The sequence below is a fragment of the Coenobita brevimanus genome, chromosome 100 (genome assembly GCF_032717465.1).
Source record: "Coenobita brevimanus isolate Jiangsu-jjx chromosome 100, ASM3271746v2, whole genome shotgun sequence".
Taxonomy (NCBI): Eukaryota; Metazoa; Arthropoda; class Malacostraca; order Decapoda; family Coenobitidae; genus Coenobita; species Coenobita brevimanus.
In genome coordinates, this window is record NC_137053.1 from 53223620 (window position 1) to 53238080 (window position 14461).

Sequence of the window (14461 nt, forward strand, 5' to 3'; positions counted from 1 at the left end):
TAAGACAAAGTTTGAATCTCTAATGCCTGATATTAAGATTTGGATGGCTAAGAGGAAATTTAAGCTGAATGATGGTAAAACTGAGATCATCATCATCAGAGGAAACAGAAGGGGTGATGACACTAACAATGCCCTGGCTTTGAACACTGGCGTGTCACAGCTACATCCAGTCAGTTCTGTTCGAAATCTGGGTGTTTATTTTAATTCTAAGTTAAATTACAAAGAACATATTAATCAGGTTGTAAGAGGGTGTAACTTGCACATCAGAAATCTGTACTCTGTGAGAAAATGCCTGAATAGATGGTGTCTCTTAACATTGGTCCATGCAGTGGTCTTGTCTCGTGTTGATTATTGTAATTCACTGTGGGTTGGTCTTCCAAATAATATACTAACAAAAGTTCAGTCTGTGTTGAACAGGGCGGCATGGCTTATCTTTGGTCTCCCCCCCCGAGAACCTCAACTACCCCGTTTCTGATTTAGTTGCATTGGTTACCAGTAAAGGCTAGAATTGAATTTAAACTGTCTTATTACATTCAAGGTTCTTAAGTTTGGGGTACCGAAGTATCTTGCTGAATTGTTAAAACTCCCATCGACACGCCCGGGTGCGATGTTAAGCCGTGAAGATGATTCCTTGCATCTTGATGAGCCAGGAGCCATTCACCAGTCATCTTTCTCTGATCGTTCTTTTGCATATAGAGTCCCTAGATTATATAACAGATTGTCATTGTCCATAAGACAACTCTCTACTGTTGAATCCTTTAAGAGACAGCTGAAAGCCTTTCTTTTTTCAAAATGCTATGACCTGGAGAGAGGTACTATGACAGATGATTATAGGGTTTAATTATTGCCACTTTCATGTACATATGATGTAGCTTGTATTATATACAAGAAATGTCACAATTCTTGTAATTGTAAAAATAATGTATGTGTGTCGAGCACTAGTGAATTCCCAAAAGGAAGAACTGGCGCTTTTGAAAAACAAAAGGCCTGATTATTATTATTATTAAGAGGGAAGGGTTCTGGAGGACTGGAAATCAGGTGTAATTGTTCCTTTAAACAGAGGAAAAGGGGAGAGAGAAGTATGTGGTAACCACAGGGGTAAATGCCTTCTTAGTGTGACTGGAAAAATATATGGCAGAATACTCATTGATAGGGTTAGGCATATAACAGAGGAACTAGTTGGAGAAGAACAAGGAGGATTTAGGAGGGGAAAAGGGTGTGTTGATCAGATATTTGTTGTAAGACGTTTACTGGAGAAGTATCTAGAGAAGGGAAAGAAAGTGTATGCTGCCTTCATGGACTTGGAGAAAGCTTATGACAGAATAGATAGGCAAGGTATGTGAAAGGTATTAAGAATATATGGAGTGGATGGGAAATTGTTGAATGCTGTGAAGAGTATGTACGAAGGAGCTAGGGCTACGGTGCGAGTGGATGGTGAGCTGAGTGAGTTCTTTGATCTCAATGTGGGACTGAAACAGGGTTGTGTGATGTCTCCATGGCTGTTTAATATATACATGGATGGGGTTGTGAAGGAGGTGCAAGGTAGGGCAGTGGATGTGGGGGTGGCTCTAATGAATGAGGGTGAGATTTGGAAGATTCCAGTGCTGCTGTTTGCTGATGATACAGTATTGTTGAGTGAAGATGAATGGGAGTTGCAAGGTTTGGTGAATGAATTTGGGACATTGTGTAGCAGGAGAAAGGTGAAAGTTAATGTAAACAAAAGTAAAGTTATTGTGTTTGAGAGGAATGAAGTCACAGAGTGTACAGTGAGGTTGGATGGTGAGGATATGGAGAATGTGAGTGCATTCAAGTACTTGGGTAGTGTGATGAGTAAGGATGGAACTCTGGGGGATGAAGTGCGTGAAAGGGTACACCAGGAAAGGAAGGTTGTTGGTTCACTGAAAGCAGTGATGAGAGATAGGGAAGTGAGTATGGAAGTTAAGAAGTCACTGCATGATAGTATTGTGATCCCTACCCTGACGTATGGAAGCGAGCCGTGGACCTTGCAAGAGGGGAACAAGTCAAGAGTGAGAGCAGTGGAAATGAGTTACTTGAGAGGAGCATGTGGAGTGACATGGAGGGACAGGTTGACGAACGAAGAAGTGAAAGAACGTTGTGGGGTGGATGTGGATGTGGCTGAGAAGATCAGGAGAAATACACTGAGGTGGTTTGGACGTGGTGAGAATGGAGAATGAAAGACTGACTAAGAGGGTGTATGTAGGTGAGGTGGAGGGAGGAAGAAGGAGGGGAAAACCGAGGATGAGGTGGAGGGGTGGAGTTGAGAGGTATATGAGGGAGGGGGGAATGAGTTGGGGGGAGGGTAGTCAAATAGTGGGTGACAGAGCGACTTGGATGGGTTTTTGTCTGCAGCCACCCTTTGCGGGATTAGGGTGTCAGGCCATAGATAGACACTGTAGATAGATAGCATCCGAACGTGGATGTGGTGATGCACATTGTTTTTCCCTTCCTCCCTCTATCCCCTTGTTTCTCCCCCATCCCCAACTCCTCCCGTCCCTCCTCCATCCCCCTCCATACTCAGCACTGTCAGATATGTCTCCCTTCCCATCCCACTGCCCTCCTCTATCCCCTTCCACACTCAGCACTGCCAGACATGTCTCCCTCCCCATCCTCCCCCACCCCTGCTTGTCTCCCTCCCCATCCCCTCGCCCTCCCCCAGCCCCAATTGTCTCCCTCCCTGTCCCTCCACCCTGCCCCACCCCCACTTGTCTCCCTCCCTGTCCCTCCACCCTGTCCCACCCCCACTTGCCTCCCTCCCCATCCCTCCAACCTCCCCCATCTTCACTTAGCAATCTGCCCGCCTGCCCTGCATGACATCCACTCTCCCACTCTTGCCATGTCTGCTGCCCTGAAAGCATCTCAGCACCCCACCTCCCATCACCTTATCTTCCTGCATGTGATGTTTGATACCTCATTTTTTTACAATGGTACTGTTTATGAGGATAATAACATTACTCATGGTGTTTCTGTTTCAGTCTCTATTCATATGAGAGTTTGGGACTGGGCCTGGAATGCATCTCTGGCTCTTCTTCAGTAACTTATGGGGAAAATTGCTTCGATATCTGGCAACCCACTCTCCAAACACTCCCACCAGTACACACCACCACCCAACATCAGGATATGCCTGTTGTTGCAACCCCATGCTCATTTTAACATGAACTCAGTGGACTGCAGGCTGAACCTGCAAATCTCCCCCAGTCCACCATCCTCTATTTGGGAGATAGGAAGGGAGATGAGGGATGTTTGTATAACCAGGCGGTGGAGACACCCAATTATATGTATACCACAATGTGGAGGTGTCCCTCTCCAGTACAGTTTAACAGAGGCTAAAATGGCTGAATCATTACCTTGCTCTCTGGCTATTTTTGCTGCCAGCACCTGGAGAATGAGATCTGTGTGACCTTGATTTAGATGAAGTTAATGCCTTGGGAGACTTTGACCTGGACTTTCTCCGAGACTGTCCATCCCCGTTACGATGGGGGCTTGAGCCACGGCCACTGAGGTAGGACAGGTGGGTTTACAGTTGCAAATAAAGTGAAAACAAATATAAACTTATAAGAAAGCAAGCAAAAATAAACTTAAAAATACAAATACATACACAAGACATGACTAAAGCATTCATGTCTACAACAATCTACACAAGCAGATAATGCAAGTATGCTGTGTTGTTTTTCTCAACTCTTAACCCTATTCGATGCAGCCCGGTACACTTTTGATACCCCCTGGCCTGTTTATACCAATAAACTCTAATTTTTAAGTAATGCATGATTTTAAGAATGTTTTCTTATAAAATCACTGGGAACAAGACAAACAGTGATTCTAAGCCAAAAAACTTGGTTGAAATAGGCCCTTTCTCTAATATTAACGATTTTTTCTCATGCAGAGCGCTAAACAAAAAGGAAACTTGTGATGATGAGTGGAATATTTGGGACCGTAGTCTACGCAGGCCTAACGGGCAACAACACAGCTTCCAGACATTAATTAAAAGTATTTTATTATTTATATATTATTCATTGGTTTTGTTTTACGACTCCTCATTCCCAATGAAATGGTTCACACACACACACACACACACGTGCATTGTATTGTGCACAGACTCAAACACATACACATCTAGCGGCTCGTGCGGCGGCCAGCGTGTCCGAGAAATTACAGTAGTTGGGCATTATTAGGGGACGGGTAGCCATGCCGACGGACTCGTAGTCATGGATTTTTTTTTACTTCGATTATGTTGACAACCCAGATGAAGATTACTTGGCGGAGGTAATTGGTGTTGATGATGACCTCGTCATGGGGAGAGTAGCTGAGGCCGAGGACGAAGAGAAGGACCAGCATGATGATATATCGATTGAACAAGAATGAGTACCCAGTTGGACACAGGAAACCAGTGGTAAAAAATAGATTAATCAGTTCTTTGGACAGTTATTTGAACAAACATAATTATGACGAATCTGCCCTGCCACACAAGCTCAGGGAATATATTTGCATTTTAGAGAAACCCCAGAGAAAATTACATGTCGGTAAGTCAATACCATGGACCAGTCGTACAGAAGGTACACCTGATGAGAACGTATTGCCTAAGGAAGGATGTTTGTTAGGAGAAGCAAGGTCAGCTAATACAGAAATAATGGGACGGGAGTTGTTCATAACATCTGATTGAAGATATTGTAACCCATTATAATATTCAAAGCAGAAATACCGAACTTTATAATACGGACAATACTGAAATACCAACACATGTCAAGGTGACTGATTCCATAGAATTAAAAAGCTTTTTTTGGCCTGCTCTGTGCAAGAGGCTTGTTGGGACAATATTGCTATAAATGTCTCTTCATACAAGGGTTTGGTCACCCAATATTTGGAGCTGTCGTGTCAGGAAAACGGTTTGATTTCTCATATGCCGACATAACTTTCAACAACAATGACACAAGACACCAGAGATAGGCACATCATTGGTTTGCAGCAATCAGGGAGCATTTGAACAGTTCAATACTTGTTGCTGCTCAGAGTTAGAGCCAGATAACTCCTTGATCATTAATGAAATGTTGTATGGCTGTAGAACAATTAGGGTTCAGACAGTACAATAAGAGCAAACCAGTATGCTACGGCCTCTTATATAAATTTATTATGTTGTTTACTGTTGATATCCATTTACTTTTAAGACAGCTGTATATTCAGGTAAACCTTCTGGGGAGCCAGGACCACACTACAGACGAATACAGTCCCAACAGTGAAAGCTCTAGTAAGTCAATTACAAGCCTCTGTCGACCTTAGAGGTAGGGTTATTAGTCTGGAGAAATTGGATACCATTATAGAATTATCTGGGTGGCTTTAGACACAGGGTATCATTGCCTTAGGTACTACTGATTCTACAAAAAATTAGGGTTGCCATGAATGGATAGTAAAAATACCAGACGCCTCCGCTGAAACCCATTCTCCCCCCCCCCCACCCCGCCCCTCAACACACACTTTGGGGTTTTGACGTTATGATATATATATATACAGACAGAGAGAGAGCAAGATCAGTACCGCTGTACTGTATCACAATCTTTCATCTTTTTAAAATATAAAGGAAAACAGGCAAAGTACAGAACTGGCTAGATTATGACTCATAAATGCTAAAACTAGATGCAAGATAAGAGCATAAGAATAACAAATGCTACAACGTAACAACAAAAACTAAGCCAATAATTGTGTGCAATTACCGTTTATTTTATGGCTATAACAGCACTATGGAGGGAAAAAAAAAAAGCTCGTGGCTGAACAACAGGAAAAGGCAGGACACTATAGCTGGCTGCTAGCACTAATCCAGCCAAGTTGGCAACACTTAGCAGCTGAGGGCACATCCACATGCATGCTGGAACAAGTGCTGGCAACATGTATGCAACACAATAACGAACATGTTGGGAACAGCAGCGTCCAGATCATGTTGGTAACATCATCATGATGTCTCAGCTGCCTGGTATGGCCACTCATATCCCATCACCCATGCTGCCAGTGTTCGAAGCTGCACTGAAACATGTTTGCATACATTCGTCCAAATACTGCTGCATACATGTATCCAAACATGTTGCCAACCGTGTTGTCAACACATGTTCAAGGGCACATGTGGACGCTCCCTGACGAAAACAACGTAGGTCTCTCTCTCTCTCAATAGACTTTAATGGTATATTAAATTTTTCAAGAAAAGGTGATGGAAGCTGAAATTCCGGACTTTTGGAGAATTTTAAAAATTCTTCTAGGACGAAGATTTTGACACCTAAATGAAAGACATGTCCGGGAAAATCTGGACGTATGGAAACCCTACCAGAAATGGCATACCAGCAGAGATAAAGGCTGTCACTGATTGGGAAGATAGGTCATATCAAGTTTACTGAATAAACAGGGGGAGGAAATGAAACAACTCCTACATAGCACCCACCAAAAGCAAAGGTAAGAAAAATGTGCAACTTCTGAGTAGAGTACCCTATACTGGGCATTACCAAGGATGTTTCGTTTCGTTCGTTTTTAAAGGCTCCAACATGCTTGCATGTGTCGGCCTTGGTCACCTAATGGCGGCTCTCCATGCTGCACGATCCACTGCAGCCTCCCTGTTCAGTCCCTTAACCCTAAGGTCACACTTAATGACCTCGTCCCATGTCTTTCTCGGTCTACCCCTCATAACCCCACCCCCAATATTAACACTTCTCACCTTCTTCACCCAATTATCATCCCCCATCCTCTCCACATGTCCAAACCACCTCAATCTACCTCTCCTCATCACCACACCAATACACTCCAGTCCCATCCTACCTCTCAACTCTTCCATTGTAAACCCAGCCCCTCCAGGCCTTGGACGCAGGGACGCCCTGCACATCCACCTAATCATTGTCATTTCTGTACGTCTGAGCCGGCGAATATCTTCCTCCTTCACTGCCCAGGTCTCACTGCCATACAGCATTACCGAAAAAAAAAAAAAAAAAAAGCTACACTACACAGCCAAGATCATAAACTGTCTAACAACACTATGAGACGCTACGTCTTTCAATCCAATTATTTTCCAAATTTCAAAAAGATGATAAATGTCATGGGAATAGGCCAGTGACTGACCAGTGGGATATGACTAAGAAACTGATAACGAAAGGACAGTCTGCTGACAAATGTGTAGGTATTTACGGTTGACCGCCGTACTGAATAACCATTAATCTATTTTATTGATTATATTTTGGATATAACCATACATAATTGTATATTTTTCATTTCATTGCTCTGGATACTACTTGGGGCATAGCATGAGCAGATAGGACTACCGTGCTGCCTGAGTAATTCGATAAAATTGAATATTTCTCTGTGCTCTTCAATTTAATTTTACAGTACTCAAATTTTGAAGCAAGGAAGAGAGCATGGAAGTGAAAAAGTTACTACATGACAGTATTGTGATACCAACTCTAATGTATGGAAGTGAAGCTTGGATGTTGCTGGAAGAGCACAAGTCAAGAGTGAGAGCAGTGGAAATGAGTTATTTAAGAGGAGCCTGTGGAGTCACATGGAGAGACAGACTGACAAATGAGGATATAAAGGAGCGTTGTGGTGTGGATGTGGATGTGATAGGAAGCGTTAGGAGGAATACACTGAGGTGGTTTGGCCATGTGGAGAGGATGGAGGGTGAAAGACTGACGAAGAGAGTGTATGTGAGTGAGGTGGAGGGGGGAAGAGGGAGGGGGAGGCCGAGGATGAGATGGAGGGATGGGGTGGAGAGGTATATGAGAGAGGGGGGTGCGAGTTGGGAGCAGGGCAGTGAAATGGCGGGGGACAGGGCTACGTGGAGGCGATTTGTTTGTGGCCACCCCGAACGGGATTGAGGCGTCTGGCAATGGATAGATAGATAGAAATTTAGAAATACCTGCATAATGTAGTTGTGAGAACAGATTCGGCCTTCTCAAGGACCCTCTTCAGATGTAAGGAGTGAGAAGCAGGTAAACCTTTATTATACAATTGAAGGGTAGGCAGAACAGGAGGTAGGTAAGGCACAAAGCTATAGATGTAAAATATTGCAACTATTATGCAATACATCTTCCTCTTCAAGCATTTACCTACACTGCACCTACCGCCTTGTGCTTTATCTACAGTACCTCCTGTTCTCCCCACCCCTTTCTCACTTGTTGTCAATTTATATAATAAAGGTTTACCTGCTTCTCACAGCTTAGTTACACCTGAAGTGGGTCCATGAAAAGGTGGGATCTGTTTTGTTCGCACAGATTATATTTCGCACACCAAAACAGTCCTCACATGCCACCACAGTCCTCGCACACCAACAGTCCTCACACACCAACACAGTCCTCACTCACCAACACTCCTCACACACCAACACAGGCCTCACACACCAACACAATCCTCACACCACACGTGTATAATTAATAAGAATAACCTCTTCCTTCCAGAAATTATTGTTACTATATAATGACATCTAAAAAATAAATATAAGCACTTTCTAAAGAGCAGAGGTTGAGGGAAGTGGTTGGTGGGATAGCCTACATGTCTTCGTACGTCCCATATCCCGGTAACACACTTTTAGAGTATGACAGACACTCGCTTAGCCAAATATGTTCAATCATTAGCAACTAATATAGGGTAGCATTATCATCAATGTCATCATGTAAGTCCATTTTTACTCCACTACAGGACTGGACTCTCCACTTAGGAAGGTTATAGCCAGGCTGAGGACAGTCGGGGAAGGGGTATGAATGGAAATGTGGGGTGCATGTAATATACAGTAGTTAGAAGTGTCCTGTGCTTGCATGTGCTGGCAGTTGGTATTTTGATGTTCTGATGTAAATAAATAAATATATATATATATATATATATATATACATATATCTATCTATCTATCTATAGCCCGGCGCCCTAATCCCGCAAAGGGTGGCCGCAGACAAAACGCCTCCAAGTCACTCTGTCACCCACCATTTGACTACCCTCCCCCCAACTCACCCCCCCCTCCCTCATATACCTCTCAACTCCACCCCTCCACCTCATCCTCGGTCTACCTCTCCCTCTCCCTCCCTCCACCTCACCTACATACACCCTCTTAGTCAGTCTTTCATTCTCCATTCTCTCCACATGTCCAAACCACCTCAGTGTATTTCTCCTAATCTTTTCAACCACATCCACATCTACCCCACAACGTTCCTTCACTTCTTCATTCGTCAACCTGTCCCTCCACGTCATTCCACATGCTCCTCTCAAGTAACTCATTTCCACTGCTCTCACTCTTGACTTGTTCCCCTCTTGCAAGGTCCACGCCTCGCTTCCATACGTCAGGGTAGGGATCACAATACCATCATGCAGTGACTTCTTAACTTCCATACTCACCTCCCTATTTCTCATCACTGCTTTCAGTGTACCAACAACCTTTCTTCCCTGCTGTACCCTTTCACATACTTCATCCCCCAGAGTTCCATCCTTACTCATCACACTACCCAAGTACTTGAATGCACTCAAATTCTCCATATCCTCACCATCCAATCTCACTGCACACTCTGTGACTTCATTCCTCTCAAACACCATACCTTTACTTTTGTTTACATTAACTTTCAGCTTCCTCCTCCTACACACTGTCCCAAATTCATTCACCAAACCTTGCAACTCCCATTCATCTTCACTCAATAATACTGTATCATCAGCAAACAGCAACACCGGAAGCTTCCAAATCTCACCCTCATTCATTAGGGCCACCCCCACATCCACTGCCCTACCTTGCACCTCCTTCACAACCCCATCCATATATATATTAAACAGCCATGGAGACAACACACACCCCTGTTTCAGTCCCACATTGAGATCAAAGAACTCACTCAGCTCACCATCCACTCGCACCGTAGCCCTAGCTCCCTCGTACATACTCTTCACAGCACTCAGCAATTTCCCCTCCACTCCATATATTCTCAATACCTTTCACATACCTTGCCTATCTATTCTGTCATAAGCTTTCTCCAAGTCCATGAAGGCAGCATACACTTTCCTTCCCTTCTCTAGATACTTCTCCACTAAACATCTTAGAACAAATATCTGATCTACACACCCTTTTCCCTTCCTAAATCCCCCTTGTTCTTCTCCAACTAGCTCCTCTGTCATATGCCTAACCCTATCAATGAGTATTCTACCATATATTTTACCAGTCACACTAAGAAGGCAAATACCCCTATGGTTACCACATACTTCTCTCTCCGCTTTTCCTTTGTACAGAGGAACAATTATACCTGATTTCCAGTCCTCTGGAACCCTTCCCTCTTCCCAAGCCAATCTACACAACTTCCATATCCACTCCCCAACAATCTCACCCCCATACCTAAGCATTTCACCACACACTCCATCAATTCCTGGGGCCTTTCCCAGCTTAATCTTCTTCATCGCTTCCCCTACTTCCGACCTACTGATCTCTTCCTCCCTCCTCTCATCTCTTTTTCTCCCAGCCATTCCCCAACCACTTATACTCACACTGCTCTCACTCTCTACATTCAACAAATCCTCAAAGTGCTCCTTCCATCTCCTCAATTTCTCTCTCTTCTCCACCAACAATCTATTATTCCTTTCTTTCACTCCCCTACTATTTCCCCTTTCACACTGCCTTACTTTCTTTACCTCCTTCCAAAACAATTTCTTACTCTCCCTCCATTTCACACTCAGATTCCTCCCAAACTCTTCATCCACTTTCTTCTTACTCTCCTTCACCAGTCTCTTAACCTCCCTTCTCCTGCTCACATATACCTCTCTCTTCTCTCTCTCATCTTCTCCCCTACCTCTACTCGCCAACCATTCACCACATGCCTTCTTCTTTTGTTCCACAGCTCGTTTCACCTCATCATTCCACCATGCTGTCCCTTGCACACCCTTGCATCTCCTCCTCACTCCACAAACCGCCTCACACGTTGCGCTTATCTCTTCCGTGAATATCTTACATACGTCTTCCACCCCTTCCATCTGCTCTAGCTCATATCTTCCCAATCTTTCTTCCACTATGCTCTTATACTCTGTCCTTTTCTCACTATCTTGCAATTTCTCCACTCTTCTCACAGGAGCTGCTTCCTCCTGTCTTCCTCTTCGTCTCCTCAACCACTTTCTTTGCAGCTCTACCTTGGCCATCACCAAGTGATGGTCCGAGACTCCATTCCCCCACCCTCTCCACACCCTTGCATCCAACACTTGTCTTCTCATTCGCTCATCCACACACACGTAGTCTATCATTGCCTTTCGTTCAACAAGTTCACCATCCATCCTCCTCATTACTCTCCATGTATACCGGTGGATCATCTTATGACGAAAGTAGGTGTTGGCTATTGCCAACCCCTTACCAGCACAGATGTCCACCAAAGCACTACCATATATATATATATATATATATATATATACAGTATATATATATATATATATACAGTAATCCCCGTAATATCCAGACGCCCAATTTCCAGACATCCCCAATAACCGGACATTTTCATCCTGGGATCAAAAAAAAAAAAAAAAAAAAAAAACAGACTTTTTTCCCACCCATAATTTGAAATTGCCGCGTGGCATCGAACAGCTGTTACACCATGGTCCCTTCACCCCTTCCTTCCTCCCCCCTCCCCTGTCAGGGTTGCCATTTGGTATTTTTCATTACCAAATGTGGGCCAATTTGGTAAGGAAAAATTCATTTGGTAATGAATCAGAATAATACAATACCAAATGGATTTTTCACATGTATGAGGATACACAGGATGGAGATGGTGGATTGTTTGCTCTCTCTGATTAATTTGGTGGCCTATACAGCGTGATAATAATCAACATGCTGTTAATTATAAGAAGAGTGATTACATGTATTTCCACTTGTGCATATAATTAGTGAAGAATAGATGCTAGCTTTACGAATTTGGTAATGAAAGTTAAAAATGGTAATGAAAATTGAGGAGTTTGGTAATGTGGCCGTTGCGATCTGGCAACTCTGTTACCCCGCCATCATCAACAGTCACAGCCTAACTCCGATCGAGAGCAGATGCTTATAGCAATGCAAGCCACAGGCGCTCGTATTTTGTGAATAAAAAGTGAAGAAACTGCAATACCTCGCCACTAGAACACACAGGAATTTACAGTGTTGTGCAGTGTTAAGAAATTAGAATTTAGAGTGCAAAGGATTAACTGTGGACTGCAAACTGGCGGTTTAAACCAGTACAGGAGCCAGGGACTTGTTGTAAGTACCCAGAATGTTTAATATTATATAAATTCACCTCTAAATCTCATTTTATGGTTCTTTTGCATTTATTTCAGTCTTTTATGTCCCTTATTGGTGTGATTTGGGTCTTAAATAGGTGTAATGCATGTCCAGAGGGAGTTGTATAGATGTTTTTATGAGTTAGGGTCCAAAAGTACAAGTCCAGGAGGCTGGGGCCTAATATCCAGACAGGACCACTATCCGGACATGCTTTTGGCTCCACTACGTCGGATAATGGAGGGATATCTTATATATATATATATATATATATATATATATATATATATATATATATACACACACACACACACACAGTAATCCCTCCACTATCCGACGTAATAGAGCCAAAGGCATGTCCGGAAAGTGGTCCTGTCCGGATAGTGGGCACCAGCCTCCTGGACTTGTACTTATGGACCCTAACTCAGAAAAACACCTGTAGAACTCCCTCTGGACATGCATAGCACCCATTTAAGACCCAAATCACACCAATAAGGGACATAAAAGACTGAAATAAATGCAAAAGAATCATAAAATGAGGTTTTAGGGGTGAGTTTATACAATATTAAACATTCTGGGTACTTACAAGTCCCTGGCTCCTGGACTGGTACTTATGGACCCTAACTCAGAGAAATACCTCCCTACTGCAAATGCATAGCACCTAATACCCTATTCACACCAATAAGGGACATAAAAGAGTGAAATGAGGTGTTAGAGGTAAGTCCAGTATGGAAAATACAGTACAGTACAATATGAAACATTCTGGGTACTTACAGCAAGTCTATGGCCATCTCGATGAATAACCGCCTCCTCTCAGACTCTGACAATAAGAAGGATTTCCTGAAGCACTTGCAGTACACAGTTCATGAAGTCTTGCACTGAACTTAGTCATTTGCGCTGAGAAGTCCATTCTCTTAACACTGCGCACTCTAGTCTTACGTGTGCTCCATTGTAACTTTATGAAATAAGTGTTGCACTCTGCACTTAAAGTCTTTGCACTCATAAATCCATTTTCTAAACATAACACACACTAGTTAATTTTAGCTACATTGAAAGTCTATTAAATCAGTCTCTTTTCACTCAGAATTCTAATTTCTTAACAATACGCACTGTTTTTCTTTCACTGCACAACACTAAATTCCCGTGTGGTCTAGTGGAGAAGTTCTTGCCATTTAATCACTGTCAGAGTCTGAGAGTAGCACATGGAGGTGACCTAGGGGTGCGTCGTTGGGTCGTGGTGATGGCGTACCCACTGCAGATGACTCTGAAGATAGGTGCAAACTCGTGTCAAGCGGTGACTCCACTGTGGCTGATGTGCTGGGCTGTGGCTCGGAGCACGAGGGCCTGTCTTGGGGAGGCAACGGAGTGGAGCCAGGGCTGGGCACAGAGGGGGTCACGGGTCTGAAAAAGCTGTCAATCGTTGATTAACGCAAGGAACGACGATTCTGACGATTAATGACGCGCTGCCTGAAAGCACGCACTTCTTCCACAAGTCCCAAGGGCCCCATCTCCCTGTCGCAGTCCGGGTGTTCCAGGTAGTCCAGAATGAACTCTAGGTGTTCCCGGAGTGTGCTCATCTTGGGGATGGCGGGAGTAGTGTCATGCTGGGAGGAGCCCACATCATCGTCGCCGTCCTTGTCGGAATCTTCAAGCTGGGTACTGACACCTGCAACTGAAGATGCGATCCCGATATCAGACACGGTCTGATACCCAGGATCGCCCTCGTCGTCATCCAACCACTCATGCACTTCGTCCACATCAACATCGTCCCCATGCGCACGTAGACGTGCATGAAAGTCATCCGCATCGAAACCTAGGAAATCATGCTCCACATCCATTCTGAGAGACGAGACCAACCATTTTCTAGAGTCTTGACAGGGACTTCCTTCCATGCACTGGCCCAGTAGTAAATGGCAGACAATGTTGTAGCGGCGAAGGTTTTCCAAAGTCCGCTGGCCTCGCTGCGCTCATCCTCGTCCTCAAGAACAACCATCACCTCGTCCAGGAACTTCCATTGGTATAGCCGCTGCCACGATCACTCTTTGGTCCATTGGTTGGATGAGAGCAGTAGTATTAAGTGGCAGAAACATGCACCTAATGCGGCCATTCTCAGCCACCAAGTCCTTGTCGCACAGGTGGGCAGGTGCATTGTCGAGGAGATGGAGGGCCTTTACCTGGTCGCGTGGGATTCCCAGTTTCTTCGTCTGGTAATGTATGACCTCCTTG

At 44.0% G+C, this 14461-nt stretch overlaps 1 protein-coding gene across 4 annotated transcripts in view; it reads right to left on the reverse strand.

Annotated features, from left to right (window-relative positions):
* The window catches only part of LOC145414592 (uncharacterized), a 260262-nt gene that overhangs the window by 206393 nt on the left and 39408 nt on the right, over nt 1-14461 (reverse strand). For 2 of the 4 annotated variants that reach the window (XM_080284116.1, XM_080284114.1), the window contains one exon: nt 3366-3515. The exons of the other annotated variants lie outside the window; for them this stretch is intronic. In XM_080284116.1, coding sequence (XP_080140242.1) covers nt 3366-3515 — 150 coding nt within the window. The remainder of the gene's footprint in view (nt 1-3365; nt 3516-14461) is intronic. 4 annotated transcript variants of the gene reach the window in all.